Source organism: Schistocerca gregaria, chromosome 7 (assembly GCF_023897955.1).
Source record: "Schistocerca gregaria isolate iqSchGreg1 chromosome 7, iqSchGreg1.2, whole genome shotgun sequence".
NCBI classification, from domain to species: Eukaryota; Metazoa; Arthropoda; class Insecta; order Orthoptera; family Acrididae; genus Schistocerca; species Schistocerca gregaria.
In genome coordinates this window covers 236,066,584-236,080,496 of record NC_064926.1, presented here as the reverse complement: position 1 = coordinate 236,080,496, position 13,913 = coordinate 236,066,584, and the positions used below count along the sequence as shown (strand labels likewise).

The window sequence follows — 13,913 nt, the reverse complement described above, 5'->3', positions numbered from 1 at the left end:
AAACTTCAGTTTATTCATTATCATCACTAAATTGAGATCTGAGTCATTATCTGCTCTGAGACATCGTACAATACAGTATCTGTTTCAATAATCACTGTCTGACTACGACGCAATCAATTTGAAATATTCCCATATCTCCCGGCCTTTTCCAAGTTTACCTCCTCCACTTGTGATTCTTGAACAGAGTGTTCGCTATTACTCACTGATATTTACTGAAGAAGTCAGAGTTTTATAATATTAGAAACCAAGATTACTTGATCTCAAAAGTTTGTTTCATGACTAGTTTCGATAGTAACTAGGCGCCATCATCAGATCTATAGTGTAAGGATAGAATATCCTTAATATAGTAATCTGCGTGATAGTACAACAATTACATATAAGGAGCAGTATTATCTGAATAATAAAAATTAGACACTTCCCGAAAATATAATGACACGCCAGTTTCTTCGACATACTGTTAAACTGTTCCAATAATAATAATGCGTCTCCACACTGTGACGCGATAGTGTGAGTACGCTTCATGAATATTGCAGCTAAAGGACATGTAGGAGGCAACTAATTTTTTTTATTTTGAGTATGTTTCGATATGTCACATTTCATCGTCTTCCTGTATCTATCCGGTACGTATGAGGGCATGCTGTGTGAATGTGTTGGGCTTAGAAAGGTAAAGGGCTGTTCAAAAGGATTGTCAGTAGATGCGGTATGCTTCTCAAAAGAAAAACTAAGGAAGTTGAACACAGGCATTGCTTGAGGCACTTCGGAAAGATCGATTCTGAGGAGTGTAGAGGGCGGAGGTTGGCAGCCAATACAAACTTGGCCGTTCGAGCAACGATCAATAGGGTTGGCCGGTAGCGTGGCGGGTAGAAAGTAGCTGGGACGTGCTGCGGACAGGACGCAGTGCGGAGGCGCTCCGTCTGCAAGGTGGTAACATGTCAAATGCTGTGTATCGTACTACTCTCCTGGAAATTGAAATAAGAACACCGTGAATTCATTGTCCCAGGAAGGGGAAACTTTATTGAAACGTTCCTGGGGTCAGATACATCACATGATCACACTGACAGAACCACAGGCACATAGACACAGGCAACAGAGCATGCGCAATGTCGGCACTAGTACAGTGTATATCCACCTTTCGCAGCAATGTAGGCTGCTATTCTCCCATGGAGACGATCGTAGAGATGCTGGGCGTAGTCCTGTGGAACGGATTGCCATGCCGTTTCCACCTGGCGCCTCAGTTGGACCAGCGTTCGTGCTGGACGTGAAGACCGCGTGAGACGACGCTTCATCCAGTCCCAAACATGCTCAATGGGGGACAGATCCGGAGATCTTGCTGGCCAGAGTAGTTGACTTACACCTTCTAGAGCACGTTGGGTGGCACGGGATACATGCGGACGTGCATTGTCCTGTTGGAACAGCAAGTTCCCTTGCCGGTCTAGGAATGGTAGAACGATGGGTTCGATGACGGTTTGGATGTACCGTGCACTATTCAGTGTCCCCTCGACTATCACCAGAGGTGTACGGCCAGTGTAGGAGATCGCTCCCCACACCATGATGCTGGATGTTGGCCCTGTGTGCCTCGGTCGTATGCAGTCCTGATTGTGGCGCTCACCTGCACGGCGCCAAACACGCATACGACCATCATTGGCACCAAGACAGAAGCAACTCTCATTGTGAAGACGACACGTCTCCATTCGTCCCTCCATTCACGCCTGTCGCGACACCACTGGAGGCGGGCTGCACGATGTTGGGGCGTGAGCGGAAGACGGCCTAACGGTGTGCGGGACCGTAGCCCAGCTTCATGGAGACGGTTGCGAATGGTCCTCGCCGATACCCCAGGAGCAACAGTGTCCCTAATTTGCTGGGAAGTGGCGGTGCGGTCCCCTACGGCACTGCGTAGGATCCTACGGTCTTGGCGTGCATCCGTGCGTCGCTGCGGTCCGGTCCCAGGTCAACGGGTACGTGCACCTTCTGCCGACCACTGGCGACAACATCGATGTACTGTGGAGACCTCACGCCCCACGTGTTGAGCAATTCGGCGGTATGTCCACCCGGCCTCCCGCATGCCTACTATACGCCCTCGCTCAAAGTCCGTCAACTGCACATACGGTTCACGTCCACGCTGTCGCGGCATGCTACCAGTGTTAAAGACTGCGATAGAGCTCCGTATGCAAACTGGCTGACACTGACGGCGGCGGTGCACAAGTGCTGCGCAGCTAGCACCATTCGACGGCCAACACCGCGGCTCCTGGTGTATCCGCTGCGCCGTGCGTGTGATCATTGCTTGTACAGCCCTCTTGCAGTGTCCGGAGCAAGTATGGTGGGTCTGACACACCGGTGTCAATGTGTTCTTTTTTCCATTTCCAGGAGTGTAGATACAGCTCGCGAACCAAACCTCAACTCTTTCGCTCGTCTCACGAGCTTACTTGAAAATTATATGCTCAAGCATCTCTATGGTTAGCTTCACAGTTCTGCGCAGTCGCGCTTGCGCATTAATTTGTGTAGCAGCATCATTTCGCGTTGTGCATCGCGGTGTACTTCGGCGAGGCGACGAATGGCATTCCAATAATTGAAGAACAGCCGTAATAGAATTTATTATTCTTATAATACCACCACCGGTTTCAACCCGACGTAGGGGTCATTTTCTGGGCGTTTACACCTTTGGTCGACTACTGGTGGTGTCACTCCTGTCTAAATAACGGCAGGTATTACAACAATAATAAATGCGATTAGGACTGTTCTTGAATTATTCATTAATCATACTAATCGCTGCTTCTCTCCAAAACCATGTTGTTCTAAAATAATGAATTCCCTTCAGCCTCCCTATAGTGTGACAATTAATCGGCTGATAATACGAGATCAATTAGCTTTTTCAATACTTGTCAGTATCGATAACAGTATGGACCAGTGGTACCATATTATGTTCAATAATAGCATAAAAATTTCTAATAAATTTCAGTCACACAATTACCTCTCATCTCGAAAGCTCAGAACCATAATTGTAAGAGTAAGAACCCCCTTATTATCTTAGTAAATAATGACAAATTAACTAGCTTCCCTTCTTTTGATATCCCAGTAGGGATATGGGCGCTGGTCTTGTGTGTGTATCTTGTCATCTGTTGCGTGCGCTACAGTTCTATCAACAAATAAAAATCAGGGTCGTAATCACACCAAATGTTATCACGCACATTCAACCACAGAATCCAGTAGGGAAGATAAGAATACTGTGCCACACTATTGTATGAGCACCAAGAACCAAGTAGGCAAGCAGGACAGGGCCACGACGCAAACGAGAAAGATGGTTACCACACAACTTGTCTGTCAAATAAATATAAAACTTGCCTAATAAAAAATCCAAGTCGACCAATAAAGAAGATGCGTCGACGACAACTCAGGACGGCTGAACCGGTTTGCTTTAGCACCCATGTAGCGTGATTTCAATATTGGTCATCAGGCGCCGCCGCCGCACAGAGGCAACGATGTGTACGCGATTCTTCAGAAGACGCTACTAAGTACTAACCAACTATTCATATAAAAAATTAAAGGATTTTACGCAACTTCAATGTAGTGGCGCGTTTACCGTCCTTGTTTGTTGTTTTACTGTATATGCCTCGCATACCGATGTACTTCCCTGCTCAGCTCCCTCTATTAGTGTTTGTGCCTTGAGGATCACAGAGTCTTCACCTGAAAAAATATCGGCAGTTATTGACGGTGTCGAGCGGCTACTTTCCCGAAAGCTATTTGGCGACATTTTAAAAGTCCTTCTCTTTACTCTTACTTGACACTCCGTATTTAATTAAGAATGCTGTCTTATCATACTTTACAGCTTGTTCGAAGTTTTAACGAATAATGTATTGCTATTCTCTTCAGGCATGGTTCTACTCAGTATGTTTGTATCAAAGTTGCCTATGAATTCTGAGAAGTTCCAGAATCTCGGAAACCAGTAGCTCTTACCGTACATTTTCGGATGTGACATTATTCACTCAGAAAACGTTGCTGGTACTAATGATCTAAGACGGAGAACATGTGACAATAATTTATTGGAGAATCATTTCTGGACAGTGCTGGATAACATTAATCAATTTCAATTTTCTTCAAGTGCAATGTATTTAAATACTCACCCCTAATGTACTCGACCTCTTCCTGTGTGAAGGTTGGTAGCCTTGATCGCGGTCGTCCTTCAGCCTCACTGTTGCCATCGACTTGCTGTCGCACCACTGCCGGATAATCACCACTCTGAGTGTAGATAGGGTGTCCGTAGAGACCCAGCTGCAAAACAAATTACACATTAGCTTTCCTAACGGACATCATTATTTTACTTATAGGCCATATATGTGAAGTGATTAGTATCTTTTGCACCCTCTAAGCGGGTAGCAACACACTGAAAAATTGCTAATGGTTGACGGCAGAGCTGCAGTACCCACCTGAAACTGTCTTGCTCTTTCACTAGCTTCTACATCCTCCGTCGAGTTCGTCATTGGCTCAAGCCCATCCATATTAAGCGTGATTCCCACGCTACCTATAAAACACATAGCCATCAGATTATCTTACTATAGACCATAGTGTATAGTGATTGGTATGATGCACAAAGTAGTACAGCTATGCTATCAACTATACCTTTTATATATTCAGAGTTCTCGGATAAGACATCTGGTGTGTTTCTTGGCATAATTACAAAAATATAATATCCTTGTGTAAAAGTATTATGGGGTAGTTAACAAAAGTGCCTTGATAAATAATTTACTCAGAATATTTGTGCTTCATTTGTAAGCTCACGAGAGATTACTTACTTCCTAACGATTCCTACTTTATAAGAAGATATTATTCTACCATTGACATTTCTGCCCATCACTATATAATTCGAGATGTTTGGTAAAAATTTAAATTTTACATCGAAAGGAACTTAAAGTATTCTGCTTATTTAATACTCTGAGTACATAATAACTTTTCACTTTTTTTTAGAATTTATTGACTGAAACTGGATGCAACATGCTCTATTCCGCCGAGCGGTCTAAGGCGTTGCAGTCATGGACTGTGGGGCTGGTCCCGGCGGAGGTTCGAGTCCTCCCTCGGGCATGGTTGTGTGCTTTTGTACTTATGACAATTTAGGTTAAGTAGTGTGTAAGCTCAGGGACTGATGACCTTAGTAGTTAAGTCCCATAAGATTTCACATACATTTGAACATTTCTCTATTCAATATAAGCAACGACATCCTATACTACTAGTTAAATTATTTGCGGTCCGACTCTCATCTTTGAGAATGAATCTTGTTTCACGTGGAAAAAGAAATAACAGATGTAGTCATGAGGCTGTGGCCTCTTATTCTTACAAATTCCAGTCAGTTTCAGATCTCTTCCACATTTATTGAGGACAGCCTTCTGTTTCCAGATTGCTAGATATCTGATGAACCACTGGGGAACCTTTTCCCTAGTTCTAAAGTATCCAATATATGCGGAATCTAAGATAAATATTTTAACACTGATGTTCTGTTCACTTTTACTACAGAAAGGTACTTTTCAGGTCACGACATAAGGTGAAAAACTCGTATTCAAGCTTATTTTTAGTAGAGTTGTAAGCCGTCTACATTGTTGTTGTATTGAAGTATGTTGTTAATAATCATAGTGAAATAATGTGACTACGAAGGCTTTCCCGGCGTAATAATTGATAATATTCTTCTCGGGTATGCAGCCGGATCATAACGTCTTCATGACACAATATTTCCGCGGTCCAACTGGCCGCCATCTTCAGGTGAGAGTGCTGGTGCACGGTCTCGCCGGAACTGCACCAGCACTCTCACCTGAAGATGGCGGCCAGTTGGACCGCGGAAATATTGTGTCATGAAGACGTTATGATCCGGCTGCATACCCGAGAAGAATATTATCATAGTGAAATAATAATAATAATAATAATAATACACACAACTTCACTAAAGAAAATTCATTATTTTAATATTCATGCTGGGTATATTAGAAACAAACACAAATTTCCCCCAAATGGTCATTCTTAACAACCATCTGTCCATCTGACCAAGTTACTTTCTTTTTTTGTTACTCACTGCAGTTTAGACGCAAGTAAGCGACGTGTGTTTTGCATACATGTTTATTAAACTTTACTCCCAACATGTTATTTTATGCCACTGGACGAAGGACAGAATATACAGCGTGCACTTTTAGTAGAGTTTCTTGTTGTTGCTGATTTAGCCACACCTGTCACTCCTTCAGGATCCTGGATGCTTCTGACCATTCTCAAAGAATCTCCTGTTCTTGGAAAATGCTTCCCTGATGCAATGTGCTCTGCAACCAATGACTTTCCACGTTCCTCCAAAAATAATCTCCGTCTAGGCAGTTTTCGTGCATTCCAGTTAGGGTCAATCGAAGTCCACAAGACATACAGTTTATAAGCAGCAACACCAAGAATATTGTAGAAAACTATCATGCGCCATCTATTGGACTTTTATTTGCATATATACGTTCCTGTTGGCTGATCGAGCGTTTCTACAGCCCCTTTGGTTGAATTATAACGTAAAATCATTGTTGGCTTCTTATCAGCACTGTCACTTATTTCTCCACCATGGTTGAGAGTGCTCATTAGTACTGGATTCTTATTTCCCTTAAGGATATAACTGACCATCGTACTGTTATTTGTGAATTTAAATGAAGAGCTATGAACCTCCTTGTCGGTCATATTTTGTGGCGTCTCTGACTTGTTTTTACGTGTGGTTCCTAGCACTGTCAGTTTCCTTTTCAGGAGCAGCTGTTCCAAATTGTATTACGTAAAAAAATTGTCTCGTGTTACATTCTGACTTCGCAAATAACAGGTAAGATCAGCAACTTCTTTCATTCCCTGTTTTTTTTCTGGTGGCGCTCCACTCTCCTCTGGGCTTTTAGTATATGTGAAGATTTGTTGTCACACAGAGACCACATCCTAACCCCATATTTTGCCTGTTTGCTTGGGATGTACTGCTTGAATGGACAGCGGCTTCTAAATGCTAGCAGCTGATCGTCGACGGTCACATTTTCCCCTGGATTATACAGTCTAGGAAGAACTTGTAACCAATTCTTCAAGATACTTCGAATTGCGGTGAGTTTATCAGTATGTCGTCTTTCCTCTCTCGTGGACTTCTTATCAAATCGCAAGACGAGCGATATTTTACAGAATGTTCCTAGGGACATTGTTGTTCGAAATTCTTATTTCACAAACTTTTAGTAGATTCCCCATTTAAGGGATACAGAGCAGCAAGGAACAGGAGTCCTAAGTATGCGTGAAAAAGATAATCATCAGTGTCTTTCCATTGTTCACAATAACTCGTTGCTGCTGAGTATTTGACATCTCTATTATTTCATTGTGAAGTACTGTAGAAAATAATACTCCAAATGAACTTCTTACATCACATATTCTGCTGCTTACATACTTGATAACTGCCGGGGTACTTCCGACGAAGTCCGAAGCAGGCAGACGGCTGTATTGTGCTGGTGGTTGCAACTGCCATTCCGGGTTCCAGTTTTTAAAAACAGAAGTCCTGTACACTATTTTGAACAGGCTGAGCCCTGTCGTCAACATCATCGGAACACGCACATTCTGATGCATTACTAACATGATCTTCGAGCTAGGAAATTTGTCTTTCGTCTGTTGAGATATTTATCGGTTCTTCCAACTCAGCGCCAGTAACTGATATAATCAGGAGCTGAAGAGTTTCATGGACCACGACCTTACATCCCGGAAGGTTTACCAGAAGATAATCGCTATTATGTCACAATTCAGACTACTTCCAAATTATAGAGAACGCAACCTGAGTAGAGAAAACGGATAATTGAACAGCTGACGAGTCCTAATGACACTTCCATTGTTGTAAACGCAGTGTCTTTGTCGACTTGTTGAATGTTGAGAGTACTATGAACAATGAAAGCCATTACTACCATAAAATATGAGACAACAAGAAGTATTTGAGTTTAGACTAATCATATTAATGTCGGGTCATACTGACACAAACATTTTGAGTGCAACTCACGACGTTTATGACCAGATGACTTAAAATACTTTAAAACCTATTTTAACCACATACTGCCAATGCATTTTCAGACAAAGTTACAGAATTTTATAAAGTTATTTGGATATTTAAATAATAAGAAGCGACAATTATAACATATTTGTGCCATATAGATCCAAACGGAATAGCAGGGTTAAATCAAATAAGGTACCTAGTGGTCTCTGCTTATTGTTTAGCCAAGCAAGCAGTTCAAACTGGAGAGAAAATGCCGTATTGTCGGAGGATGGTTACTTTACGAATACAGCCCGGATATCTGACACAAAATATAAGCTTGAAGATTACCCAGTGAAACTCTTTAATAACCCAGTTTCAATAAAAATTGTCAGTAATTGTCTCTCCTATTAGTGGTTTTAAGAACTATTTTTTGGTGTACAAGTGTTCGAATACACTAGAATATGATCCGATAGTATTCCCATGTCACTTGATATTTCATTATATCTTTGAGAATGACTCCATAGTTAATATTCCACTCAGGAGCCAAAGAAACTGGTACAGGCGACTAATATCGTGTAGGGCCTCGGCGGGCACGCAGAAGTAGCGCTACACGACTTGGGATGGACCCGACTAATGTCTGAAGTAGTGCTGAGGGAACTGACGACATGAATCCTGCAGGGCTGTCCAGATATTCTTAAGAGTACGGAGATATGCTCAATAATGTTCATATCTGAGGAGTCTGATGGACAGTGAAAGTGTTTAAATTCGGAAGCCTGTTTCTGGAAAAACTCTGTAGCAATTCTGGATGTGTTGGTTGTCGTATGGTCCTGCTGGAATATCCCAGGTCCCTCGGAATGCACAATGGACATGAATGGTTATAGATGATCAGACAGGATGCTTACATACGTGTCACCAGTATCAGGGGTCCCATATCACTCAGGCTGCACACGCTCCACATCAATACAGAGCCTCCACGAACTTGAATAGTACCCTGTTGACCTGCAAGGTCCAAAGATTCATGAGGTTGTCTCCATACCCCTGCACATCCATCCGCTTGATACAATTTGAAACGAGACTCCTCCATCCATTAACAGGTTTCCAGTCATCAACAGTCCGTTGTCGGTGTTGACGGGCCCAGACGAGGCGTAAAGATTTGTGTTGTGCAGTCATCAAGGGTACGCGAGTGGGCCTTCAGCTTCGAAGGTCCATATCGTTGCTTCTTTGAATACTCACACAACGACACTTGCTGATGGCCCAGCATTGAAATCTGCAGCAATTTACAGAAGGGTTACACTTCTGTCACGTTGAACGATTCTCTGCAGTGGTCGTTGGTCCCGTTCTTGCAGGATGTTTTTTCGGCCGCAGCGATGTCGGAGATTTGATGTTTTACCGGACTCCTGATATTCACGGTACGCTAGTGAAGTGGTCATGGGGGAAAAGCCCTCCTCCATCGCTACCTGAGAGATGTACTTTATCGTTACATTGGAGCAGCAGTGTCCCATCGCTCGTGCCTCGACTAGAACACCATGTTCTAACTCACTTAAATCTTGATAATTTGTCATTGTAGCTGCAGTAACCGTTCTAACTACAGCGTCAGACACTTGTTGTCTTATACAAGCGTTGCCGCCGGCAGCGCCGTATTCCGGGTATTTACATAACTCTGTATTTGAATACGCATGCCTATACCAATTTCGTTGGCGCTTCAGTGTAGAAAGAACCTTGTAAAGTACACAGATGGAGGAATGGGAGCACACTAAGGTAACTACGAGCGTAAAAAGTACCAAGACCATGCATGTTAATCTCCGTGGAGCATACGCCTAACTGACCTGAACTTTATTCAAGGAGAAATGATATTCCTCGCCATTTCTTTCTTTATATGTAGATTTCACTTTCTTTCACCCATTGCGAAAAATACTGCCCTTTTACGTTAATTGTAACACCTTCTTGCTGTTCGTTTGATATTTAGACTTACTAAAAATTAGATAGAAATATTTTCTCGTTTGGGAAAAGATGTCTCCTTTGCCACGACAGCTGGAATATCTTAGCATGGCGGCGACAGCGTGATACTTCGTACAGGCCTATGTCGTCTTAGTGGCGCGTACTATGTATTCCACATCTTACTTTGTCTTGCAGATACCGCCAGTGCCTTAATTCGAAGCAAATTGCCATCAGAGGTTGATTTCTGAGGACACCAAGTTATTGATGACATGCGTCGTCATAGTTTCTAGCGAACTGAAACACCGTATAGACGGCTTAAAGTGCTGCAACACAGTCTACGATTTAGTGATGGAAGCCAGCAGTTGGTGGGTAACCGTACTGTCCCAACATACTTTCTGTGTGATGGACGCTTCACAGCAAAAGCGAAGAAATACCACCGTTGTTTGTACTCCAAGTCCATGGTGACTGCAGTGATGAGTTGAACTACACGTTTGCTACAAGACAACGGCATGATATGAGTTCGTCTAGACAAAGTAGGGTAATAAATGCCAAACTCACATCGTTCTGGCAGCTAACTGAGGCGTCGTATTCGCCTCGTAGGAGTGTTAACGTACCGTAAATATTGGTTCATATACGTTTCCTCACCGTATCAAGTGGTTGCTCCATCCCCTCATACCAGATTTTGGTTATGATTGTGTGAGGAAAGTCACACAAACACTAGGTTGCTACGATAGGACCTAAAGTAACTGATAATTAACTCTTCACACCAGAGAAATTGGTTCCTCCAATCACTGCTCACAGTGGGGTGCCAATTCACTCCCTGTCGTCGAGTAGTGCAGTTTACACATGAAATCGATTAAAAATACTGTCCGGCAACCCATTTAAATGCGAGCATGTCAGAAGGCAAAATAGCATGGGTCCAGTGCTGGCTGCCATGTCCATATTAAATGAGACTTCCCTGAGGCATGACTGACATATGTGGGAAGATTGTAATGATACAAGTAGTTTTACCTTCTGTGCAGTAGGGCCTTCTATATAGACGCATTCGAGCAAGATTTCTGTGCCACTGACCAAACCCCGACATATGTCCTGGGCATAAGAGGAACGATCGAACAATAATAGAACAGTCTGGCTACCCATCACTTAACATTTTCACGAGCAGGCATTGTGCCACCATGTAACTGTAGTCATTACTAAACACTTCAGTATAAACGACTCTAATTTTAGAATGAAATATTCGCTCTACAGCGGAGTGTGCGCTGATGTGAAACTTCCTGGCAGATTAAAACTGTGTGCCGGACCGAAATACTGGCAGAAGTAAAGCTGTGAGGACGGGGCGTGAGTCGTGCTTGGGTAGCTCATTTGGTAGAGCACTTGCCTGCGAAAGGCTAACGTTCCAAGTTCGAGTCTCGGTCCGGCACACAGCTTTAATGTGCCAGGAAGTTTCATATCAGAGCACACTCCGCTGTAGAGTGAATACTTCATTCTAGAAACAACCCACAGGCTGTGGCTAAGCCATGTGTAGGCAATATCCTTTCTTCCAGGAGTGCTATTTCTGCAAGGTTCGCAGGAGAACTTTTGCGAAGTTTGGAATGTAGGAGACGAGGTACTGGTGGAATTAAAGCTGTGGGGACGGGTCGTGAGTCGTGCTTGGGTAGCTCAGTTGGTATAGCATTTGCCCGCGCAAGGCAAACGTCCAGAGTTTGAGTCTCGATCGGGCACACAGTTTTAATCTGCCAGGAAGTTTGAACTTAAATTTTACCGATGGCAGAGCACGTGCGTATTCTTTAACAACTGTTAAGCAGTGTACATTCTCGTATGACTCTTTCTTCCATGTTTTGCACGGCTCTGATGAGGCTATACATTATAACCATCTGTTTAATAGCGTGTCTATTTAAGTTTGGAACGCAACAGAGCACCGTTTCTGCATATCATGGATTCGGATAAAGAGAAGTTGCAGGTGATCGTCGAGAACATTCACGTAGTCCACTGGTATCACTGTAACTTAGTCTACTGTCGTCATGTACTCGATGGAAACCCAGCCGCCCCCCCCCCCCCCCCCCCCGCCACAATGATAGAAAACTATGACTCTGAGCACTATGGGACTCAACATCTGAGGTCATCAGTCCCCTAGACTTAGAACTACTTAATCGTAAGGACATCACATACATCCATGCCCGGCCGGCCGTAGTGGCCGAGCGGTTCTAGGCGCTACAGTCTGAAAACGTGCGACCGCTACGGTCGCAGGTTCGAATCCTGCATCGGGCATGGATGTGTGTGATGTCCTTAGGTTGGTTGGGTTTAAGTAGTTCTAAGTTATAGGGGACTGATCACATTAGAAGTTAAGTCCCATAGTGCTCAGAGTCATTTTTTGAACATCCATGCCCGAGCCAGGGTTCGAACCTGCGACCCTTGCCGCAGCGCGGTTCCGGACTGGAGCGCCTTGAATCACCAGGCCACCGCAGCCGGCGATAGAAAACTATGCCCAGGAGCCTGAATACATGATATTGTCCATGTATCGAGCATCTGTTTGCGTGGATGATGGCTGTGACAAGAAACGTGATTTATCCAACCAGCTGAATCGTTCCAGTTGATTCATGTTCGTTCGCGATGATCCCGTACTACCTGCATCCTTAACTGACTTGGGCAAGCACGGGAACTTACATGGGTCGTCTAACTGAGAGGCCAATCAATAACGATGTGCACCGTTCATCAGTGTGCCCCAAAAGACTCGTGCCTACGCCAGTACTGTACTCTGTCATGAGACCTGAGAGATCGCCGCCCGCCCAGATTTTCAGAACAGGTAAGCTTCTAACATCGACAATGAGCGACGAGGCATCCACATTCAACACCTTGTCCCATACTCTTGGTCACTACATCAGGTGCAAACAGCTGTTCCAAGATAACTGTTACTAGATGCTCGGGCATAGCCCTCTTCCCTTCGTCACAAATGTGTATTCCCATCTGCGATTTTTATCTTCCTTACAAAGGTTCCTTGAATATCTCTACTTCGCTTGTATACTTCCCTTGTTGCATCATCTTTCTCAACGTAAACATGAGCATTCAATACTACGGTGAGCATTGATTGTAATGTATTGGGGCTTGTCAGTGCATTTATCTACCTACCACTCTCTGATCAGAAGTATCTGGACACTCTTATGTAATTCAGAACTGAGCACTAGATGTAACGGAGTATATAAGGAGACGGGGAGGGCCGTGTTGTGAGTCAGTCAATGGAGGCATCGCATCCGATAGGCCAGTCCACTTAAGTCAGTTCTCTTTTCATTATGACATCATGTGTTATAGGAATAGCGCTCGACGCTCACTCTGCCCACACACAAGTCAAAGGTTGCTCGTTAGGACAAGTGTAGTGTAGTGTAGTATGCTGTCAGCAGAGAGGCACTTACAGCAGAATAAGTCGGCCAAGAAAGTACAGTGACCTAGAAACTGGACTGATCAATGGATGTCACCTGACTAACATACCTATGGAAAACATTTCAACCCTTCTAAAACTGAATACGTTTGCTGTTGGTGAGGTGATTGTAAAGTAGAAATGCGAACGAACAGCCGTAGCTAAACCAAGACCATGCCGACTTGATGTACTGATAACAGGCACATCGGTCACTGCTAAGGATGGTTGTAAAAATAGTGGTATGAAATCAACGGAGGCCGGCCGCTGTGGCCGAGCGGCTTTAGTCACTTCAGTCTCGAACCACGAGACAGATCCGGTCGCAGGTTCGAATTCTGCGTCGGGCATGGATGTGCGTGATGTCCTTAGGTTAGTTAGGTTTAAGTAGCTCTAAGTTCTAGGGGAATGATTTTAGGGTAATGGTGACCTCAGATGTAAAGTCCCATAGTGCTGAGAGCTATTTGAACCATCAGGGGATGCTAAACGATGGCCCCCTGGCCCGTTTATCAGCCAAGTCGGAGCTGTTCTCTGATCGGACACTTGTTGTTCCATTGTCCTTATGTTCGAATCGATGTACCTGACAAGAAC

At 43.9% G+C, this 13,913-nt stretch overlaps 1 protein-coding gene across 2 annotated transcripts in view; it reads right to left on the bottom strand.

Moving 5' to 3' along the window:
* Positions 1-13,913, bottom strand: part of LOC126281854 (myrosinase 1-like) — a 190,681-nt gene that overhangs the window by 171,322 nt on the left and 5,446 nt on the right. The window contains exons 6-7 of one of the 2 annotated variants that reach the window (XM_049981112.1): positions 4,422-4,516; positions 4,119-4,266 (exon numbers count right to left, since the gene is read on the bottom strand). The exons of the other annotated variant lie outside the window; for it this stretch is intronic. Of the exons in view, the coding sequence (XP_049837069.1) occupies positions 4,119-4,266; positions 4,422-4,516 (243 nt within the window). The remainder of the gene's footprint in view (positions 1-4,118; positions 4,267-4,421; positions 4,517-13,913) is intronic. 2 annotated transcript variants of the gene reach the window in all.